General features: G+C 57.2%; 2 protein-coding genes across 2 annotated transcripts in view; one reads left to right on the forward strand and one right to left on the reverse strand.

Annotated features, from left to right (window-relative positions):
- The window catches only part of APC2 (APC regulator of WNT signaling pathway 2), a 23,475-nt gene extending 13,823 nt beyond the window's left edge, over positions 1 to 9,652 (forward strand). The window contains 3 exon segments of the mRNA XM_070465315.1: positions 113 to 327; positions 2,548 to 3,379; positions 3,381 to 9,652. Coding sequence (XP_070321416.1) covers positions 113 to 327; positions 2,548 to 3,379; positions 3,381 to 7,460 — 5,127 coding nt within the window. The 3' untranslated portion in view covers positions 7,461 to 9,652.
- C3H19orf25 (chromosome 3 C19orf25 homolog) lies at positions 9,616 to 14,623 on the reverse strand. Its single transcript, XM_020869990.2, has 2 exons — positions 14,248 to 14,623; positions 9,616 to 11,054 (listed from the first exon to the last, which is right to left on the reverse strand). Exons 1-2 carry the CDS (start codon positions 14,375 to 14,377, stop codon positions 10,828 to 10,830), a joined length of 357 nt encoding a protein of 118 aa, XP_020725649.1. The 5' UTR covers positions 14,378 to 14,623; the 3' UTR covers positions 9,616 to 10,827.
- Positions 14,624 to 16,569: the final 1,946 nt, after the last annotated feature.

Raw genomic sequence — 16,569 nt, forward strand, 5'->3', positions numbered from 1 at the left:
GAAAATGCATCTGGGTATCTCATGTGGGTGCCTCTGGGGAGAGGGCCTGGTGAGTGGGCTGTGTTGTCCCCCCTACATTGTTGTCCCCCTGCTGCTCCTGCCCTGCACCCAGGAGTCCACCCTGAAGAGCGTGCTTAGCGCCCTGTGGAACCTCTCAGCGCACAGCACGGAGAACAAGGCGGCCATCTGCCAGGTGGATGGTGCCCTGGGCTTCCTGGTGAGCACACTGACCTACAAGTGCCAGAGCAACTCGCTAGCCATCATCGAGAGCGGTGGCGGCATCCTGCGCAATGTGTCCAGCCTCATCGCCACCCGTGAGGACTACAGGTCAGCTGGGGGCAGGGGGAGGGGGTGGGAGGGGTCCCCGTTGGGAGGGGGGAAGGAGGTGTCGGGGAACGGAGTAGGGAATGCTGGGGTCAGAGGAAGGAGGTGTGGGGGGCACTGGGGCAGGGCTTGAGGAAAGGGGGGTAAAGGAGGGGGTGCTGGGGGTGGAGGAAGGAGGTGTAAGGGGTGCTGGAGCACTGGGGGTAAAGAGGTGGGGGGAGGGAGTGGGGGCACTGGGGTGGGGGGGCTGGCAGCTCCCCCTCTGCAGTAAACCCCCTCTGCAGTAAACTCCCTGGGGAGCCTTACCTTCTCCTGCCAATGACTCATCTAGATGACCCCCAGGTGCTATTTTTAGTATAAATATATCCCCAATACTACATGGGATATACTTGTACTACATCTTAAACTAGCTTTGTAAAAATAAACATAATATTCAAGTAATATTAATAATACTTGTTCTTTATTAAAATGTTATTCACTATGTAATAAGTAACTTACTACGTAACATTAACAACAAGCAATACTTCACTATGTGAACAGACATTAACTTTTAAAAGTATATCCCAAACTCTGCATGTGATATACTTGTACTAAATTTTAAATTAACTCAGTAAAAATATACATAATTTTCTAAATAACATTAATAGTAAATACTTGCTCTTTATTAAAATATTAAGTAAAACAATACCTATTCTTCATTAACATATTTCTTTCCTACTATAACATTGCATACTTATATTGAATTTTAAATGAATTTATTAAAATAAAAATGCCGGCGGGACCTTGAGAGCACACAGGGCTTCGTTTTGGAGGCTGATCTTAAAGCTGGGAGTGGGGGTGGGGGAGGGAATAAAAAAAAATGATAATAATAAAAAAAAAATAAAAATGCATTTCTAAATAGTAGTAATAAAAACTTGTTCTTTATTAATATCACTTATTAATAGTACTAGTAAGTAATGCTTCTGATATATGAAAGTACATAAATTTTAAAAAGTATACATCTCAGTATATCCCAAATATTGCATGGGATATACCTTCACTGAAGATTTTATCAGTTAAAACATTAAGAAACAATACTTAGATGTCTGTTTCCTTTTAATACTATGTGTGTGTGTGCTTAGTCACTTAGTTGTGTCTGACTCTCTGAGACCCCATGGACAGAGGAGCCTGGTGGGCTACATTACAGTCCATGGGCTCCTCTGTCTATGGGATTTCCCAGGTAAGAACACTGGAGGGCACTGCCATTTCTTTGTCCAGGGTCTCAATCCAGAGGTTGAATCCACCTCTCCCATATTGGCAGGTGGATTCTTTACCACTATCGCCACCTGGGAAGCCCCCAATACTATTTTCAGGATATCCCAAATATTACATGGGATAAATAAGTGTAAACATTAGTCGCTCAGTTGTGTCCGACTTTTTGCGACCCCATGCAGTATAGACCTCCAGGCTCCTCTGTCCATGGAGTTTTCCAGGCAAGAATATTGGAGTTGCCATTCATGTCTCTAATTACATGATATACTTGTGCTAATGACCTTACCCCAGTAGAGAATTCCCTGGCGTGCAGTGGTTAGGACTTGGTGCTTTCATTACCGAGGTCCCGGGTTCAGTCATCCCTGGTGGGGGAAATAAGATCTCACAAGTCATGGAGTGGACAGAAAAAAAAAAAAAGTCTTATCAAGCAAAATAAAACATTTTATCTACTACTAATGCTAATAATAAATAGTACTTAGTATCTCTAGAAACAAACAGGAATCTCTAGTATAGGTATATAATGAGATATACTACACACTACTATATGTAAAATAACAAGGACCTACTGTATAGCACAGCGAATTCTACTACAGTAACGTAGATGCTAAAAGAATCCAAGAAAGAATGTATAGAGGTATAACAGAACCACTCTGCTGTACGTCTAAAACTAACAACATTGTAAGTCAACTATACTCCGTTATAGAATAAAAATTTTTTTAATGAATTAATTTCACTTTAAATGAGTATTAATAACAAATTAAGAGTACTGTTTAATAGTTTGATATTAATAAAAGCTTTGGCACAAGTACATCCCAAGTGTTTGGGATACACTTATACTAAGAATTTAGCCCTGTTTTTGAAATTCAGTTACCCGGGCATCTTCTGTTTGGATTTGCCCCATCCTGCCGCCGAGGGTGGTGGGCGGTGTCCAGGTTGGGCGGGGCCTGACGCGCTCCGCCCTGCTTCCCGCAGGCAGGTGCTGCGCGACCACAATTGCCTGCAGACGCTGCTGCAGCACCTGACTTCGCACAGCCTGACCATAGTGAGCAATGCGTGCGGCACGCTCTGGAACCTGTCGGCCCGCAGCCCCCGCGACCAAGAGCTGCTGTGGGACCTGGGCGCCGTGGGCATGCTGCGGAACCTGGTGCACTCGAAGCACAAGATGATCGCCATGGGCAGCGCCGCCGCGCTGCGCAACCTGCTGGCTCACCGGCCTGCCAAGTACCAGCCTGCGGCCACCGCGATCTCCCCGGGCTCCTGCGCGCCCAGCCTGTACGTGCGCAAGCAGCGCGCGCTAGAGGCCGAGCTGGACACACGGCACCTGGCGCAGGCGCTTGACCACCTGGAGAAGCAGGGCCTGCCGGAGGCCGAGGCCGTCTCCAAGAAGCCCCTCCCGCCCCTGCGCCACCTGGACGGCCTGGCCCAGGACTACGCCTCTGACTCGGGCTGCTTTGACGACGACGATGCGCCCTCCCTGGCCGCTGCCGCCACTGCCGCAGAGCCTGCCAGCCCCGCAGTGCTCTCCCTCTTCCTGGGCAGCCCCTTCCTGCAGGGCCAGGCGCTGGCCCGAGCCCCGCCCACCCGCCGAGGAGGCCTGGAGGTGGAGAAGGAGGCCTGTGGGGAGGCAGCCGTGGCAGCTAGGGCCAAGGCCAAGCTGGCGCTTGCGGTGGCTCGCATCGACAGGCTGGTGGAGGATATCTCAGCCCTGCACACCTCCTCTGATGACAGCTTCAGCCTCAGCTCCGGGGACCCTGGGCAGGAGGCCCCGCGAGAAGGCCGTGCCCAATCCTGCTCACCTTGCAGGGGGACCTGAGGTGGGGCGGCGGGAAGCGGGCGGAAGCCGGGCTCACCCACTGCTGCGGCTCAAGGCAGCCCACGCCAGCCTTTCCAATGACAGTCTCAACAGCGGTAGCACCAGTGATGGGCACTGTCCTCGTGAGCACTCACGGCCCTGCTCGCTGGCTGCTCTGGCCGAGCACCAAGAGGGGCCCCCACGTGGCCAGGCGCGGCCCAGCCGGCTTGACCTCAACCTGCCCGGAGGCCAGGCTGAGCCTGAGGCCCGGGATGCCAAGGCCACAGACGCCCACGTGCGTACCATCAAGTTGTCACCCACCTACCAGCACGTGCCGCTGCTGGAGGGCGCCACCAGGGCGGGTGCAGGGTCCCTGGCCCCCGGGACCCGGAAACAGGCCTGGCTGTCCACAGAGGGCCTGAGCAGTATGCCTGAGAAGCTAGTGGTCAAGAAGGCACCCCTCTGCCTGTCCCGCTGCAGCTCGCTGTCCTCGCTGTCCTCAGCTGGCCGCCCGGGGCCCAGTGAGGCTGGGGACCTAGACGAGAGCGACTCTTCCCTGGAGGGGCTGGAGGAGGCTGGCCCTGGTGAGGCAGAGCTGGATGGGGCCTGGCGGGGCCCGGGGGCCACGTCCCTGCCCATGGCCATCCCGGCGCCCCAGAGGGGTCGGGGCCTGGGGGTGGAGGATGCCACACCGTCCAGCTCCTCTGAGAACTGCGTGCAGGAGACACCACTGGTGCTGAGCCGCTGCAGCTCAGTCAGTTCACTGGGCAGCTTCGAGAGCCCGTCCATTGCCAGCTCCATCCCCAGTGACCCATGCAGCGGACTGGGCAGCGGCACGGTCAGCCCCAGTGAGCTGCCTGATAGCCCCGGGCAAACCATGCCGCCGAGCCGCAGCAAGACACCACCACTGGCCCCAGCACCACCGGGCGAGCGGGAGGCCACCCAGTTCAGCCTGCAGTGGGAGAGTTACGTGAAGCGCTTCCTGGACATCGCCGACTGCCGGGAGCGCTGCCGGCTGCCCTCCGAGCTGGATGCAGGCAGCGTACGTTTCACTGTGGAGAAGCCCGACGAGAACTTCTCGTGTGCCTCCAGCCTCAGCGCACTGGCCCTGCATGAGCTCTACGTGCAGAAGGACGTGGAGCTGCGGCTGCTGCCCCCTGCCTGCCCAGAGCGTGGCAGCGGAGGAGGTGGAGGCCCGGGGCACCGCAGACGGGACGAAGCCAGTGGCTGTCTGGAAGGGCCGGTGTCCACTGATCAGGAGCTGGAGCTGCTGCGAGAGTGCCTGGGTGGGTCCGTGCCTGCCCGGCTCCGCAAGGTGGCCTCGGCACTGGTGCCTGGCCGCCGCGCGCTGCCTGTGCCAGTCTACATGCTGGTGCCTGCCCCGGCCCATGAGGACGACTCCTGCACTGACTCGGCCGAGGGCACTCCAGTCAACTTCTCCAGCGCCGCCTCCCTCAGCGACGAGACCCTGCAGGGACCCCCCAAGGATAGTGGGCGTTTGGATGGGCAGAAGCCCGCGGGTCGTGCCGCCCCCACCAGGCAGCCTGCTGGGCAGCGGCACAGGGTGGGGGGCATGGGCCAGAGCACAGAGCAGCCCCGGGGGGCTGGCAGGAGCCGGGCAGGGCTGGAGCTGCCCCTCCGCCGGCCCCAAAGCGCCTGCAGGGACAGCCTGCGGGACAGCTCCCGCCCAGGCCGGGAGCATGGGGATGGGGCTCGGCAGTCTCTGTGCCTCACAACGCCCACTGAGGAGGCTGTGTACTGTTTCTATGGCAATGACTCAGATGAGGAGACGGCCACAGCGGTCACAGCAGCACCCCCACGGCGGGCATCTGCGATCCCCCGGGCGGTGAAGAGGGAGTGCCCAGCTGGTGCCAGGAAAGAGGTGCAGGCTGTGCCCAAGGCTGCACCCAAGGCGGCACCACCTGCCCGTGCCCAGCCCAGCCTCATTGCAGATGAGACACCACCATGCTACTCCCTGAGCTCCTCGGCCAGCTCCCTCAGCGAACCTGAGCCCTCCGAGTGCATGGCCAGCCGGCCCCGGGTACACAAGCCAGGGCTCACCAAGGACCTGGGCCCCGGGGGCAGGAAGGATGGCACCCCCAGCCCGCGGGCTGAGACAGAGCTGCTCAGGCGCTGCATCGGCTCAGCCTTGCCCAGGCGCCAGCCTCAGGTGTCTGGACCAAGGCGCCGCCCACCCCGAGAGGCCCAGCCAAAGGAGCGTGCAGCAGAGGGGCCCCGGGAACACGGTGAGGAGGCGGCCAGCTCAGACCATGCCTCAGACCTGGATAGCATCGAGTGGCGTGCCATCCAGGAGGGTGCCAACTCTGTTGCCACATGGCTGCACCAGGCTGCAGCGGCAGCTGCGCGCGAGGCCTCCTCAGAGTCTGATTCCATTCTGTCCTTTGCAACAGGGCAGTCAGTGGGTTCCACCCTGAAGCCCACCCTGCATAGGAAGGGGCGTCAGCCAAGGGCAGAGGGCCAGCCAGGTGGTGCCCTGCGGCCAGAGAAACCAGAAGGGGCCCTCATCCAGCGCAGCAGCAGGCCGGAGAAGCTGCGTGGCACTCAGAAGGCCCCGAATGGGGTGCCGGCGGTGCTCCGGGGACATACAGTGATCTACATGCCCAGTCCAGCCACCCGGGCGCAGTCCAGAGGTGCCCCTGGTTCCCGCAATGCAGCAAGAAAGATGGGAGCCCCCAGCCCCGTGCAGCCAGCGGCCCCCACCAAAGCCCCCAGCACAGGGCAACAGAGGTCTAGGAGCCTGCACCGGCCTGGCAAGATCTCAGAGCTGGCAACGCTCAGTCCCCCGCAGAGAAGTGCCACACCACCAGCCCGCCTTGCCAAGACCCCGTCGTCAAGTTCCTCTCAGACCTCACCGGCCTCCCAGCCTCTGCCCAGGAGGTCACCCCCTGCCGCCCAGCCTGCAGGGCCCCTGCCCGGCCCCAGGGCCTCCCCAGTGCCCAAGACTCCAGCAAGGGCCCTGCTGGCCAAGCAGCATAAGACACAGAAGTCACCCGTGAGGATCCCCTTCATGCAGAGGCCCGCCAGGCGGGGGCCGCCGCCCTTGGCAAGGGCAGCCCCGGAGCCAGGCCCTAGGGGCCGGGTGGGCGCAGAAAGGGGCCCTGCAGCCCGAGGGGGCCGCCTGGGCCTGGTGCGCGTGGCCTCCGCCCGCTCTAGCGGCAGCGAATCCTCCGAGCGCTCGGGTTTCCGGCGGCAACTGACCTTTATCAAGGAGTCGCCGGGTCTGCTGCGTCGCCGACGCTCTGAATTGTCCGCACCCGAGGCCACCAACCCGACCACCCAGGCTGCCTCGCCCTGCCGCGGCCGGCCGGCACTACCCGCTGTCTTCCTCTGCTCCTCGCGCTGTGATGAGCTGCGGGCAGGCTCCCAGCAGGCCCCGGCCCCCCAGCGGGCCCCCGCGGCCCGTCCCCGCCCCAGCGAGCGGCAGCCTCGGCGCACCAGCTCCGAGAGCCCGTCCCGCCTGCCCGTCCGTACGCCGGCCACCGGGCCCGAGACGGTCAAGCGCTATGCCTCCCTACCCCACATCAGCGTGGTCCGCAGACCGGATGCCACCAGCCCCGAACCTGCAGCGGATGCCACCCGCCGCAGCAGCGCAGGGGAGGCCGGGCCACTGCCCAGGGTGGCCGCGCCGGGCACCACGTGGCGCCGCATCCGGGACGAGGACGTCCCGCACATCCTGCGGAGCACGCTGCCCGCCCGCGCACTGCCGCTGCTGGGCTCCCCGCCAGAGGACGGCCCGGCCGGCCCGCCGCAGCGCAAGACCAGCGACGCCGTGGTCCAGACTGAGGACTTCGCGGCGGCGAAGACCAACTCCAGCACGTCCCCGAGCATGGAGAGCAGGGCACCCCCCCAGGCCACGGCCGGCGGCCCTATCTCCCTTCTTGGCAGCGACGTGGACGGGCCGCCCGCCAAGGCGCCCGCCCCCACCCCCTTCGTCCCCGCCAGCCGGCACGGCTCCCCCAGCCGCTCCGCCCGCGTCCCCCCCTTCAACTACGTGCCCAGCCCCATGGTGGCGGCCACCGCTGACTCCGTGGAGAAGGCCCCCACCCCTGTCCCCACCAGCCTCCTGGAATAGTGGCCAGGACTGGACTTCCAGAACATCCTCTCCTGGCCCAGGGCCATCTGGCTGCCCCAAGGGTGGTCCCAGGACCCACCTGCCACCACCCCCTAGGGCCCCGCCCTCCGAGCCTCACCCCTGCCCACACGGCCCTCGCACTCATGCGTAGACGCTTGCTTTTGAGCCGAGGAAAGTGAGCTGCGGGCTGGAGCGCGCGTCACCGCAAGGGGGCGCCTACGAGGCGCCCCGCGCGGAGACCACCCTCCTGGCTCGGGCCGTCCTCAGCGGTGCCCTTCTGGGTTCCTGACCCTGCCGGGCCCGGCGTTAGCACCACACTTGCTCCCCTCCCCTCTGGGGAACGTATGGGGGTAGGGAGGGAATGACAGTGCCCGCCGAGGTGGGGACGGGGCTGAGAGGGTGGCGGCTGCAGGAGCCTGCCAGAGGGGGGCGCGGAGACGGCTGCGCATGCGCAGGAGAAAGCCTGTAATTACGTGCAGGGCCGGGTAATTGGTTAACTACCGTTTAGCTGGTTTGTTTGCCGTCTCCGCCTCAGCTGGGGGCGTGCGGGAGGGGCGTGTCTGCGCCTGGCAGAAAGGCCACCCCAACCCGACAGACACGCGCAGGGAGCCTGGAGCACCCCGAAACTGGTCGGGGGCGTTGGGGACACAGAGCGTCCCCGCAGTACTCGTAAGGAACCAGGAGAGGCAGGCGTGCCAGGAGGGTCGTGGCTGAGGAGACCGAGAAACGGAGGGGAGGCCGGGGCCTACCCACCGCCCAGTAGCCAGGCCTGGACCACAGGACCTGGACCGCACTCTGCGGGAAGTGCTCCCCGCGGGCGCTTGCCCGGTCCCAGGCCTTTGCCTTTCACCCTGAGTCTCCTTTTCCTTGGATCTGCGGGCTCCGTGGGGCGTGGCCTCCTCCCGGGGGCCAGCACACCTGCCCGAACAGCCGATCTCCCTTCCCTGAGGAGCCCGGCTGTGGGCGAGAGCCAGGAGCTGCTCTCAGCCGCCCTAAGGATCTGCAGTCACACCGCCCTACCGGGCTGCTCTGGGGGCCGGGGACAGTGTGCCGGTTGCCATCCCTTCTCTGGGAGGAGGAGGGCAGAGCCAGGTGGAGAGGAGGTGCTGAAGGAGCCCTGCCTCCGCCCCCTTGGACGCCGTGCTGCCGCTCCTTAAGACACACACGCTGCGACATCAAGTCCCGCAGGCCAGGGGCTCGGCTTGAGGGCCAGGAGAGGAAGCAGGACTCAGGAAAGACTGCACCACATACTCCTCCTGGGGAGAGCGGTGGGAACTGAGCAGGGCGCTAGAACAGCCACTGCTGACCCTGAGGCCCCTCTCTAAGGCGGATAAGACACTGCTCTGCAAACGGCTGCTCCCTTCCTGTCAGTAGCCAGGAGGGGAGGGAGGAGTGGCCTTCTGAGCTCCTTCTCAAATGGGGGGGGGGGGGGGGGGAGGGGCTGCAGAATGCTGCACCCCATCATCATAGGCGAGCCACCCCTGGAAATGGAATGCCGCCAGCTTGCCAAGCTGTGGGGGCCTGGAGTGGAAGCCCCGGTACTGAGTCCCAGGCTGTGCTCTGGCAGCTGTGTGCCTGCTTCCCCACGTGGGCCGTGGGGAGAATTTCCAGAGCTACCTCTGGGTTGAGCATGTCAGCTGCCATGACTGGTGGCAGAGGACCGTCCAGGCTGGCTGCCCCTAGCCATTCTCTCCACAGGCAGGAGCAGGGCCCGAGCCATCCCATCCTGTCCAGCGCCCACCCTGCCACCTCGATCCATCAAAGCAGTGGTCCACGCAGCCGCTGGGCCGGTGGGAGCCCGAGGCCCTGATTACAGTGGCTTCCTGGAGGAGGCAGTGCTGGCCATTGTGGGACAATCAGCCTGAGGCCAGAGCTTAGAGGAACAAAATCCGAGGACCCCAAACACTCCTGTGAAGCCCTGACCCAAGAGACATAGGGCACCAAGGCCAGACCTCGGCCCAGAGCAGATGGACACCGCAAGCTGGGTGCTGACTTTGGGGCACTACCTCACCATGTTGCCGCAGCCTGAGCCTGGTTGTCTTGGCTTGTCCCCCTCACCGCGTCTCCATCCCAGGTGCCGCAGGACACCTGTAAATACGTACAGCCCCCACCTGTAAAGCCATCACCTGGCGAAAAGAGGCCGCAGAGCCAGGCATCTCACTGCACCTTTAATAAACAGCTGTTGAATCGCGCTCCAACTGCCTGCGCCTTAGTCTCCAGAGGGGTAAAGCAGGGTGGGGGTCAGGAGGGGGCTTTGCAGGCCTTCCATCCGGGTCCATGTGCTGCCTGCACAGCCTCACTCCCCACAACCAAGTGTACTCGAGGTTGACACAAGGGTTTGTTGTGTGCAAGAGTGCCCTCCCTTGGACGAGGAGGCTGCTCGGTGTCCATTGCTGCTACTGGGGCTGCATCCACACTTTCTCAACACCTGGGCCCCCAAGTTTCCAGTTTTAGAGTCTCTAGGCGTGAAGAAGACACCTTTTCCTCCTGGGATACGCGAGGTCTCCTCATCTGCTGTGCGGGGTCCCAGCGCCGCCCTGAGCTTTTGGGACCCTGGAAAGGAGGGGCCCATGGGGGGACTGTCGTCGGAGGCGCTCAGTGGGCTCACCACCTCCCACTGGTCTGCTGCTCTGGTCTTCACGGGACTGGTTTTTTAGGCTGAAAGCCCTTTTCATGGTCCTCACCTGGCCCACAGCCCACCTATTTGCGGGTGAAGGTGGAAAGAGGAAGGGCACTGGGTGAAAGCCGGGGCGGAGACTGACTACCACGTCCTCTCACAGTATCCCCATGTGACTGGATCCCACAGGTGACAGAGAGACAAGAGCCTGCCCTGGGGGAGCACCCAGGTCCAAGACGGGGAGCCAGGGGCCCCAAGAGGTGGCACTCACCCTGAGGGCTACTGCTCCTCACACAACCACAGCCACTATGGGCTGGGGAGGACACTGAACACCCCCACACTCTTCTGGAACCTCTGGGCCCCCCCTCAATTCACATGGGGATGGGAGAACCAGAGGGGTGGGTCCCACCAGCTCAGTCTGATTGGTCAGTGAAGCAGGGTCGCCAGAGGAAGGGAAGGGGGATGGATTGATGGTCCTGGGCCCCGGGCCTTGAAGGAAGTCCAGTCTGGGCTCCTCAGGGCAAGAGGCCTGTGCACAACCTGGATCCCTTCCTCAGGGAGGGGGTCTATGTCCAGTGAGGCCCCACACCGACTGGGCAGGCTGTGTCCCCTGGGGTCTCTGGGTGCCAGGGCATACCTAGGCCGCAGAACAGAGAGCCAGAAATCTTCTGGGACCCAGGGGCCCAGGTGTCAGGTGAGGGGTGCCAGGCCAGATGCTGAGTGGAGGACCCGAGGTTCTGGTGGGCCGGGTTATCCCAAGGAGGCGGCTGCTGTGCCGGGCAGAGCCACTTGGCCCACCTGGCTGATGTCCCGCTCCAGCTCCTTGCCCGCCTGCTGCAGGTCTGCACGCTTCTGCTCCAACTGGGCACCCGCCTGCTGCAGCCGCTGGTTCAGGGCCACATAGATCCGGCTCTGGAGGTAGAGTTGCTCTTGCTGGGCCTCGGCATCCTCGGCCCTCCCATAGGGGCCCAGGGGGTCTATGGATAGGATACGGCAGCATCACTGCCTGTTAACCAGAGGACTCAGTTTACCCTCCAAAGAAAACAATTGACTAGAGGGGACAGGTCACAGGAAAGGCTGGACTCCACTGACCCACAGTCCCTCCAAGGGGTGGGTCCTGGCTCCTGGAAAGGGCTCTGACCCTGATCACAGAGCACACTGGCTCTCACCAGCACTCTGAGCACTCAGGGAGATGGGAAGAGGCCAGGACGCACATTTCCCAGTGACCACACTTCCTAAAGGGTACAGGAGAGGGTGGGGAGTCAGGACAGAAAAGGCACAGGCTCCAGGGTCACATGGACACACATCAAGGTCCTCCTTGCTCTGCCTGGTCCCCTTGTCCACAAACTTGCCAGAACCTCTGCATTTGATTCAGATCACTTTACCACCTGCCTAACACCAAGGCGGGAAAGGCCAGACAGTGCAGGTGCACACAGAGGTGGACACAGGCCAGCAGGGGAAGCCCCCTGCTCCTTGAATGGCCCCAGCACTGGCCACGCCTCATGGCCCCAACCTCCAAGTGCTGGGGACCGAGGCCTGTGATCCTTAAGCTGGGGCTCAAGCAGCAGCCAAAGACCCAGCTGTGGGCTGTGGGTAAATAGGTGCTGTGGTTCCTCAGGCGGCCCCATCAACACAACGTTCCAGGTGACAGAAATGTCCCCAGCTGAGCCCCCAGCCCAGCAGCAACAAGGATCTCCTGAGCCTGTAAAATGTGGTCATGTGCAGCAAAGAACAGAATTTTTACTGTTACTTAATTTAAAAACAAATTGTCCCACAGCCACTTGTAAGTCAATGAAGTTAGAACCCTCTCTTATATCCTACACAAAAATAAACCCAGAATGGCTTAAAGGCCTAAATATAGGACATTACACCATAAAACTCCTAGAGGAGACCATAGGCATAACATTCTGTGACATAGATCTTACCTATGTTTTTTATGTCAGTCTCCCAAGGCAACAGAAATAGAAGCAAAAACAAACAAATAGGACCTAATCAAACTCACAAGCTTTTGCCCAACAAAGGAAACCAGCAGCCTACAGGCTGGGAGAAAATAATTGCAAATGATGTGACTGACAAGGGCCTGATTTCCAAAACATACAAACAGCTCATACAACTCAATATCAATACACAAAACAACCCAGTTGAAAAATGGGCCAAAGACCTACATAGACATTTCTCCAAAGAAGACATACAAATGGTCAAGAATCACATGAAAAAATGCTCAGTATTGCTAATTATCGGAGAAAGGCAGGTCAGTATGGCCATCATTAAAAACTGTACATTAAAAACTGGACTTCCCTGGTAGTCCACTGGCTAAAATGCCATGCTCCTAATGCAGGGGGTTGAGGTTCAAACCCTGGTCAGGGAACTAGATCCCACATGCTGCAACTAAGAGTTCGCATGACACAACAAAGCCCTGGCACAGTCAAATAAATAAATATTAAAAAAAAAAAACACCAAAACTCTACAAATAACAAACGCTGGGGAGGGTGGAGAGAACAGTAAACACTCCTACACTGTTGGTGGGAATATAAGCTACTGCAGCCACTGTGAAAACAGCACAGAAATTCCTCAAAAAACTAAAAACAGAGGTACCATATGATTCAGCAATCCCACTCCTGTGCAAATAAATCCAGATGAAACCATAATTCAAAAAAACACATGCACCCCAATGTTCACTGAAGCACTAGTTACAACAGCCAAAACATGGAAGCAAGCTAAATGTCCATCGACAGATAAATGGATAAAGAGAAATAAAAAAGGTACGGTAAGAAAAAAAAAGGATATGGTGTATATACACACAATGGATTATTACTCAGCAGTGAAAAAGCACAAAAATATTGTCACTTGCAGCAACATGGATGCAACTAGAGATTACCATACTAAATGAAGTCAGAAAGAGAGAAATACTGTATGATGTCACTTACATGTGGAATCTAAAATATAATGCAAATGAACTTACCTATGAAACAGAAACAGACTCAGACACAGAGAAAAGACTTGTGGTTGCCAAAGGGGAGGGACAGCAAGGAAATCAACCCTGAATATTCACTGGAAGGACTGATGCTGAACCTCCAAACTTTGGCCACCTGATGCAAAGAGCAGACTCATTGGAAAAGAGCCGACTCATTGGAAAAGACCCTGATGCTGGGAAAGATTTCGTGCAAGAGGAGAAAGGGGCAACAGAGGATCAGATGGTTGAGATGGCATAGCAACTCAATGGACATGAGTTTCAGCAAACTCTGGGAGATGGTGAAGGACAGGGAAGCCTGGCCTGCTGCAGTCCATGAGGTCACAAAGAGTTGAACACGACTGAGAGGCTGAACAACAAACACAAACGGGAAGGGGGATAGTGGAAAGAATGACTGGGAGTTTGGATAACCATACGCAAACTATTATATACAGGACGGATAAACAACAAGGTCCTACTGTATAGCACAGGATTTTCAATATCCTGTGATAAACTATAATGGAAAAGAATGAGTATGTGTAACTGAGTAACTCTGCTATAAAACAGAAATTAACATTGTAAACCAACTATAATTTAAAGAAACAAAAAGACAGAAAGACGAACCCCCCAAAAAAGTCCCAATGTGTTTCTCACCTTCTGACATTCCACAAGCCTTACACTGATCCTCTCTACTCACTAGAATGGCCTGAGGACAGGCACTTTCATCTTTTTTTTTTTTTTTTTCCCTTTTCTTGGCTGTGCCACGTGGTATGTAGGATCTTAGTTCCCCGACCAGGGATTGAACCCATGCCCCCTGCAGTGGAATCGCAGAGTCCTAAGCACTGGACAGGCAGGGAAATCCCAGGGACTTTCAACGTTCAGATATCACCTCACCATCTCAATGATTAGAATAGAACCTGGCCCATAAGAGGTTCTCAATAAGGTTAAACGAATAAACGAACCTCAAAGAGAACACAGTATTCAGACTACAACTGTATGTCGGACCCTGCACTCACTGTTTTCCGTTTATCTTCTGAACAAGGGGTGGACACTCTTTCTCTGCAAAAGGCCAGACCTAAGTATTTTGGGCACTGTAGGGCCAGACAGTCTCTGTCCTGACAACTTAACTCTGCCAGTGCGTCTCAACAGCAGCCAGGTGCTTCCCTTCTTGCTGGGGTCTCGGGACCGCCCCTACCCTGCACGACCTGGGCTCCCCCTACCTTCCCGAGCCAGTGCGGTGAAGACGGGGTCCTCGGCGGGCGCCCCCCGCACGTCCTCCAGGATCTGCTCTACCGTGGGGGGCGCCGGGCGGGTGGGCAGCACCACGCGCTTCTTGGCCTTGGAGCCCATCCCTGCAGGCTGGAAAAAAGAGCGTTGACCGCGCAGTTCCTGCCACCCAGCAAACTCCTACACACGCTCCGGAGCCCCGCTCCCGGCGAAGCCGGTACTGCCTCGTTCCTCCCAAGGCGGAACACCACGGTGTCTGGGGCTTCAGTGTCTGGCTCCACTCAAGACAAGTTTCCAGGAGAAACTCCACCTAGCCGCCGGTACTCAGCCGCCACAGCGGCCGAGAGGCCACTTCCGCTTCCGGTCTGCCTGCTGGCCCGCCCTATAGGCACGTGATGCGCACTTCCGGCCTCCTCGGGTTCCCGCCCTCCGCGAAGCCACCCCCCCCCTTTAAAGGGGCCACGCCCGAGAGCGTTTCGGTACCACTGGACCAGAATGTGTGGGGCTTCCCCGATAGCTCAGTTGGTGAAGAATCCACCTGCAATGCAGGAGACCCCAGTTCGATTCCTGGGTCGGGAAGAGCTCCTGGAGAAGGGATAGGCTACCCACTCCAGTATTCTTGGGCTTCCCTTGTGGCTCAGCTGCTAAAGAACCCGCCTGCAATGCAGGAGACCTGGGTTCGATCCCTGGGTTGGGAAGATCCCCTGGAGAAGGGAAAGGCTACCCACTCCAGTATTCTAACCTGGAGAATTCCTTGGACTGTATAGTCCATTAGTTCCCAGAGTTGGACAAGACTGAGTAAGTTGAAGTGGGGTAGTGGACCAGAATGAGGAAGGAAGCATCAGCTTCCTCGCGCAGGGCCTAGAAGCACAAAGGGTGGGCGTAGGGTCCAATGCTGGCTTCTCTCACTGCCTAACAAAGCATCCTCCAAGCCAGTCTTCAACAGTACAGGTTAGTAGTATGTGAACCATGAACTTCCAGATGTTCAAGCTGGATATAGTAAAGGCAGAGGAACCAGAGATCAAATTGCCAACATCCATTGGATCATCGAAAAAGCAAGTGAGTTCCAGAAAAACATCAACTTCAGCTTTATTGACTACGCCAAAGCCTTTGTGTGGATTACGACAAATTGTGGAACATTCTTACAGAGATGGGAATACCAGACCACCTTACCTACCTCCTGAGAAATCTGTATGCAGGTCCAGAAGCAACAGTTAGAATCAGTCATGGAACAACAGGCTGGTTTCAAATTGGGAAAGGAGTAGGTCAAGGCTGTATATTGTCACACTGCTTATTTATCGTATATCCGGAGTACATCATGTGAAATGCCAGGCTGGATGAAGCACAAGCTGGGATCAAGATTGCGGGGAGAAATAACAATAACCTCAGATACACAGATGACACCACCTTTATGGCAGAAAGCAAAGAAGAACGAAAGAGTCTCTTGATGAACGTGAGGGAGAAGAGTGAAAAAGTTGGCTTAAAACTCAACATTCAGAAAACAAAGAACATGACATCAGGTCCCATCAATTCATGGCAAATAGATGGGGGAAACAGTGGAAACAGTGGCAGACTTTATTTCGGGGGCTCCAAAATCACTGCAGATGGTGACTGCAGCCATGAAATTAAAAGACACTTGCTCCTTGGAAGAAAAGTTATGAATAACCTAGACAGCATATTAAAAAGCAGAGACATTACTTTGCTGACAAAGGTCCATCTAGTCAAAGCTATGGTTTTTCCAGTAGTCATGTATGGATGTGAGAGTTGGACTATCAAGAAAGCTGAGCACTGAAGACTTGATGCTTTTGAACTGTGGTATTGGAGAAGACTCCTGAGAGTCCCTTGGACTTCAAGGAGATCAAACCAGTCAATCCTAAAGGAAATCAGTCCTGAATATTCATTGGAAGGGCAGATGCTGAAGGTGAAACTCCGATACTTTGGCAACCTGATGCAAAGAACTGACTCGCTGGAAAAGACCCTGATGCTGAAAAAGATTGAAAGTAGGAGGAGAAGGGGATGACAGAGGATGAGATGGTTGAATGGCATCACAGACTAGATGGACATGAGTTTGAGCAAGTTCTGGAAGTTGGTGATGGACAGGGAAGCCTGGTGTGCTACAGTCCGTGGGGTTGCAGGGAGTTGGACAGGACTGAGCGACTGAACTGAACAAGGCATTTGAGGCCAAGTTTTCTGCAAAATGGGGACATGACCTCCAACCCACATGGCTGTCATGGGAACACAAAAGGTGGCAGGCACACAGGGAGCACTCAGTAATGCCAGCTGTGCCAGCCCCACTGAGGTGACCAGGGGTGCAG

Source organism: Odocoileus virginianus, chromosome 3 (genome assembly GCF_023699985.2).
Source record: "Odocoileus virginianus isolate 20LAN1187 ecotype Illinois chromosome 3, Ovbor_1.2, whole genome shotgun sequence".
Lineage (NCBI taxonomy): Eukaryota > Metazoa > Chordata > Mammalia > Artiodactyla > Cervidae > Odocoileus > Odocoileus virginianus.

Coding starts and splice junctions, on each gene's coding strand:
- C3H19orf25 (XM_020869990.2), bottom strand. CDS start 14,377: ATGGGCTCCAAGGCCAAGAAGCGCGTGGTGCTGCCCACCCGCCCGGCG. Junction 11,055..14,247: donor CACCGCACTGGCTCGGGAAG/GTAGGGGGAGCC, acceptor TCCTATCCATAG/ACCCCCTGGGCCCCTATGGG.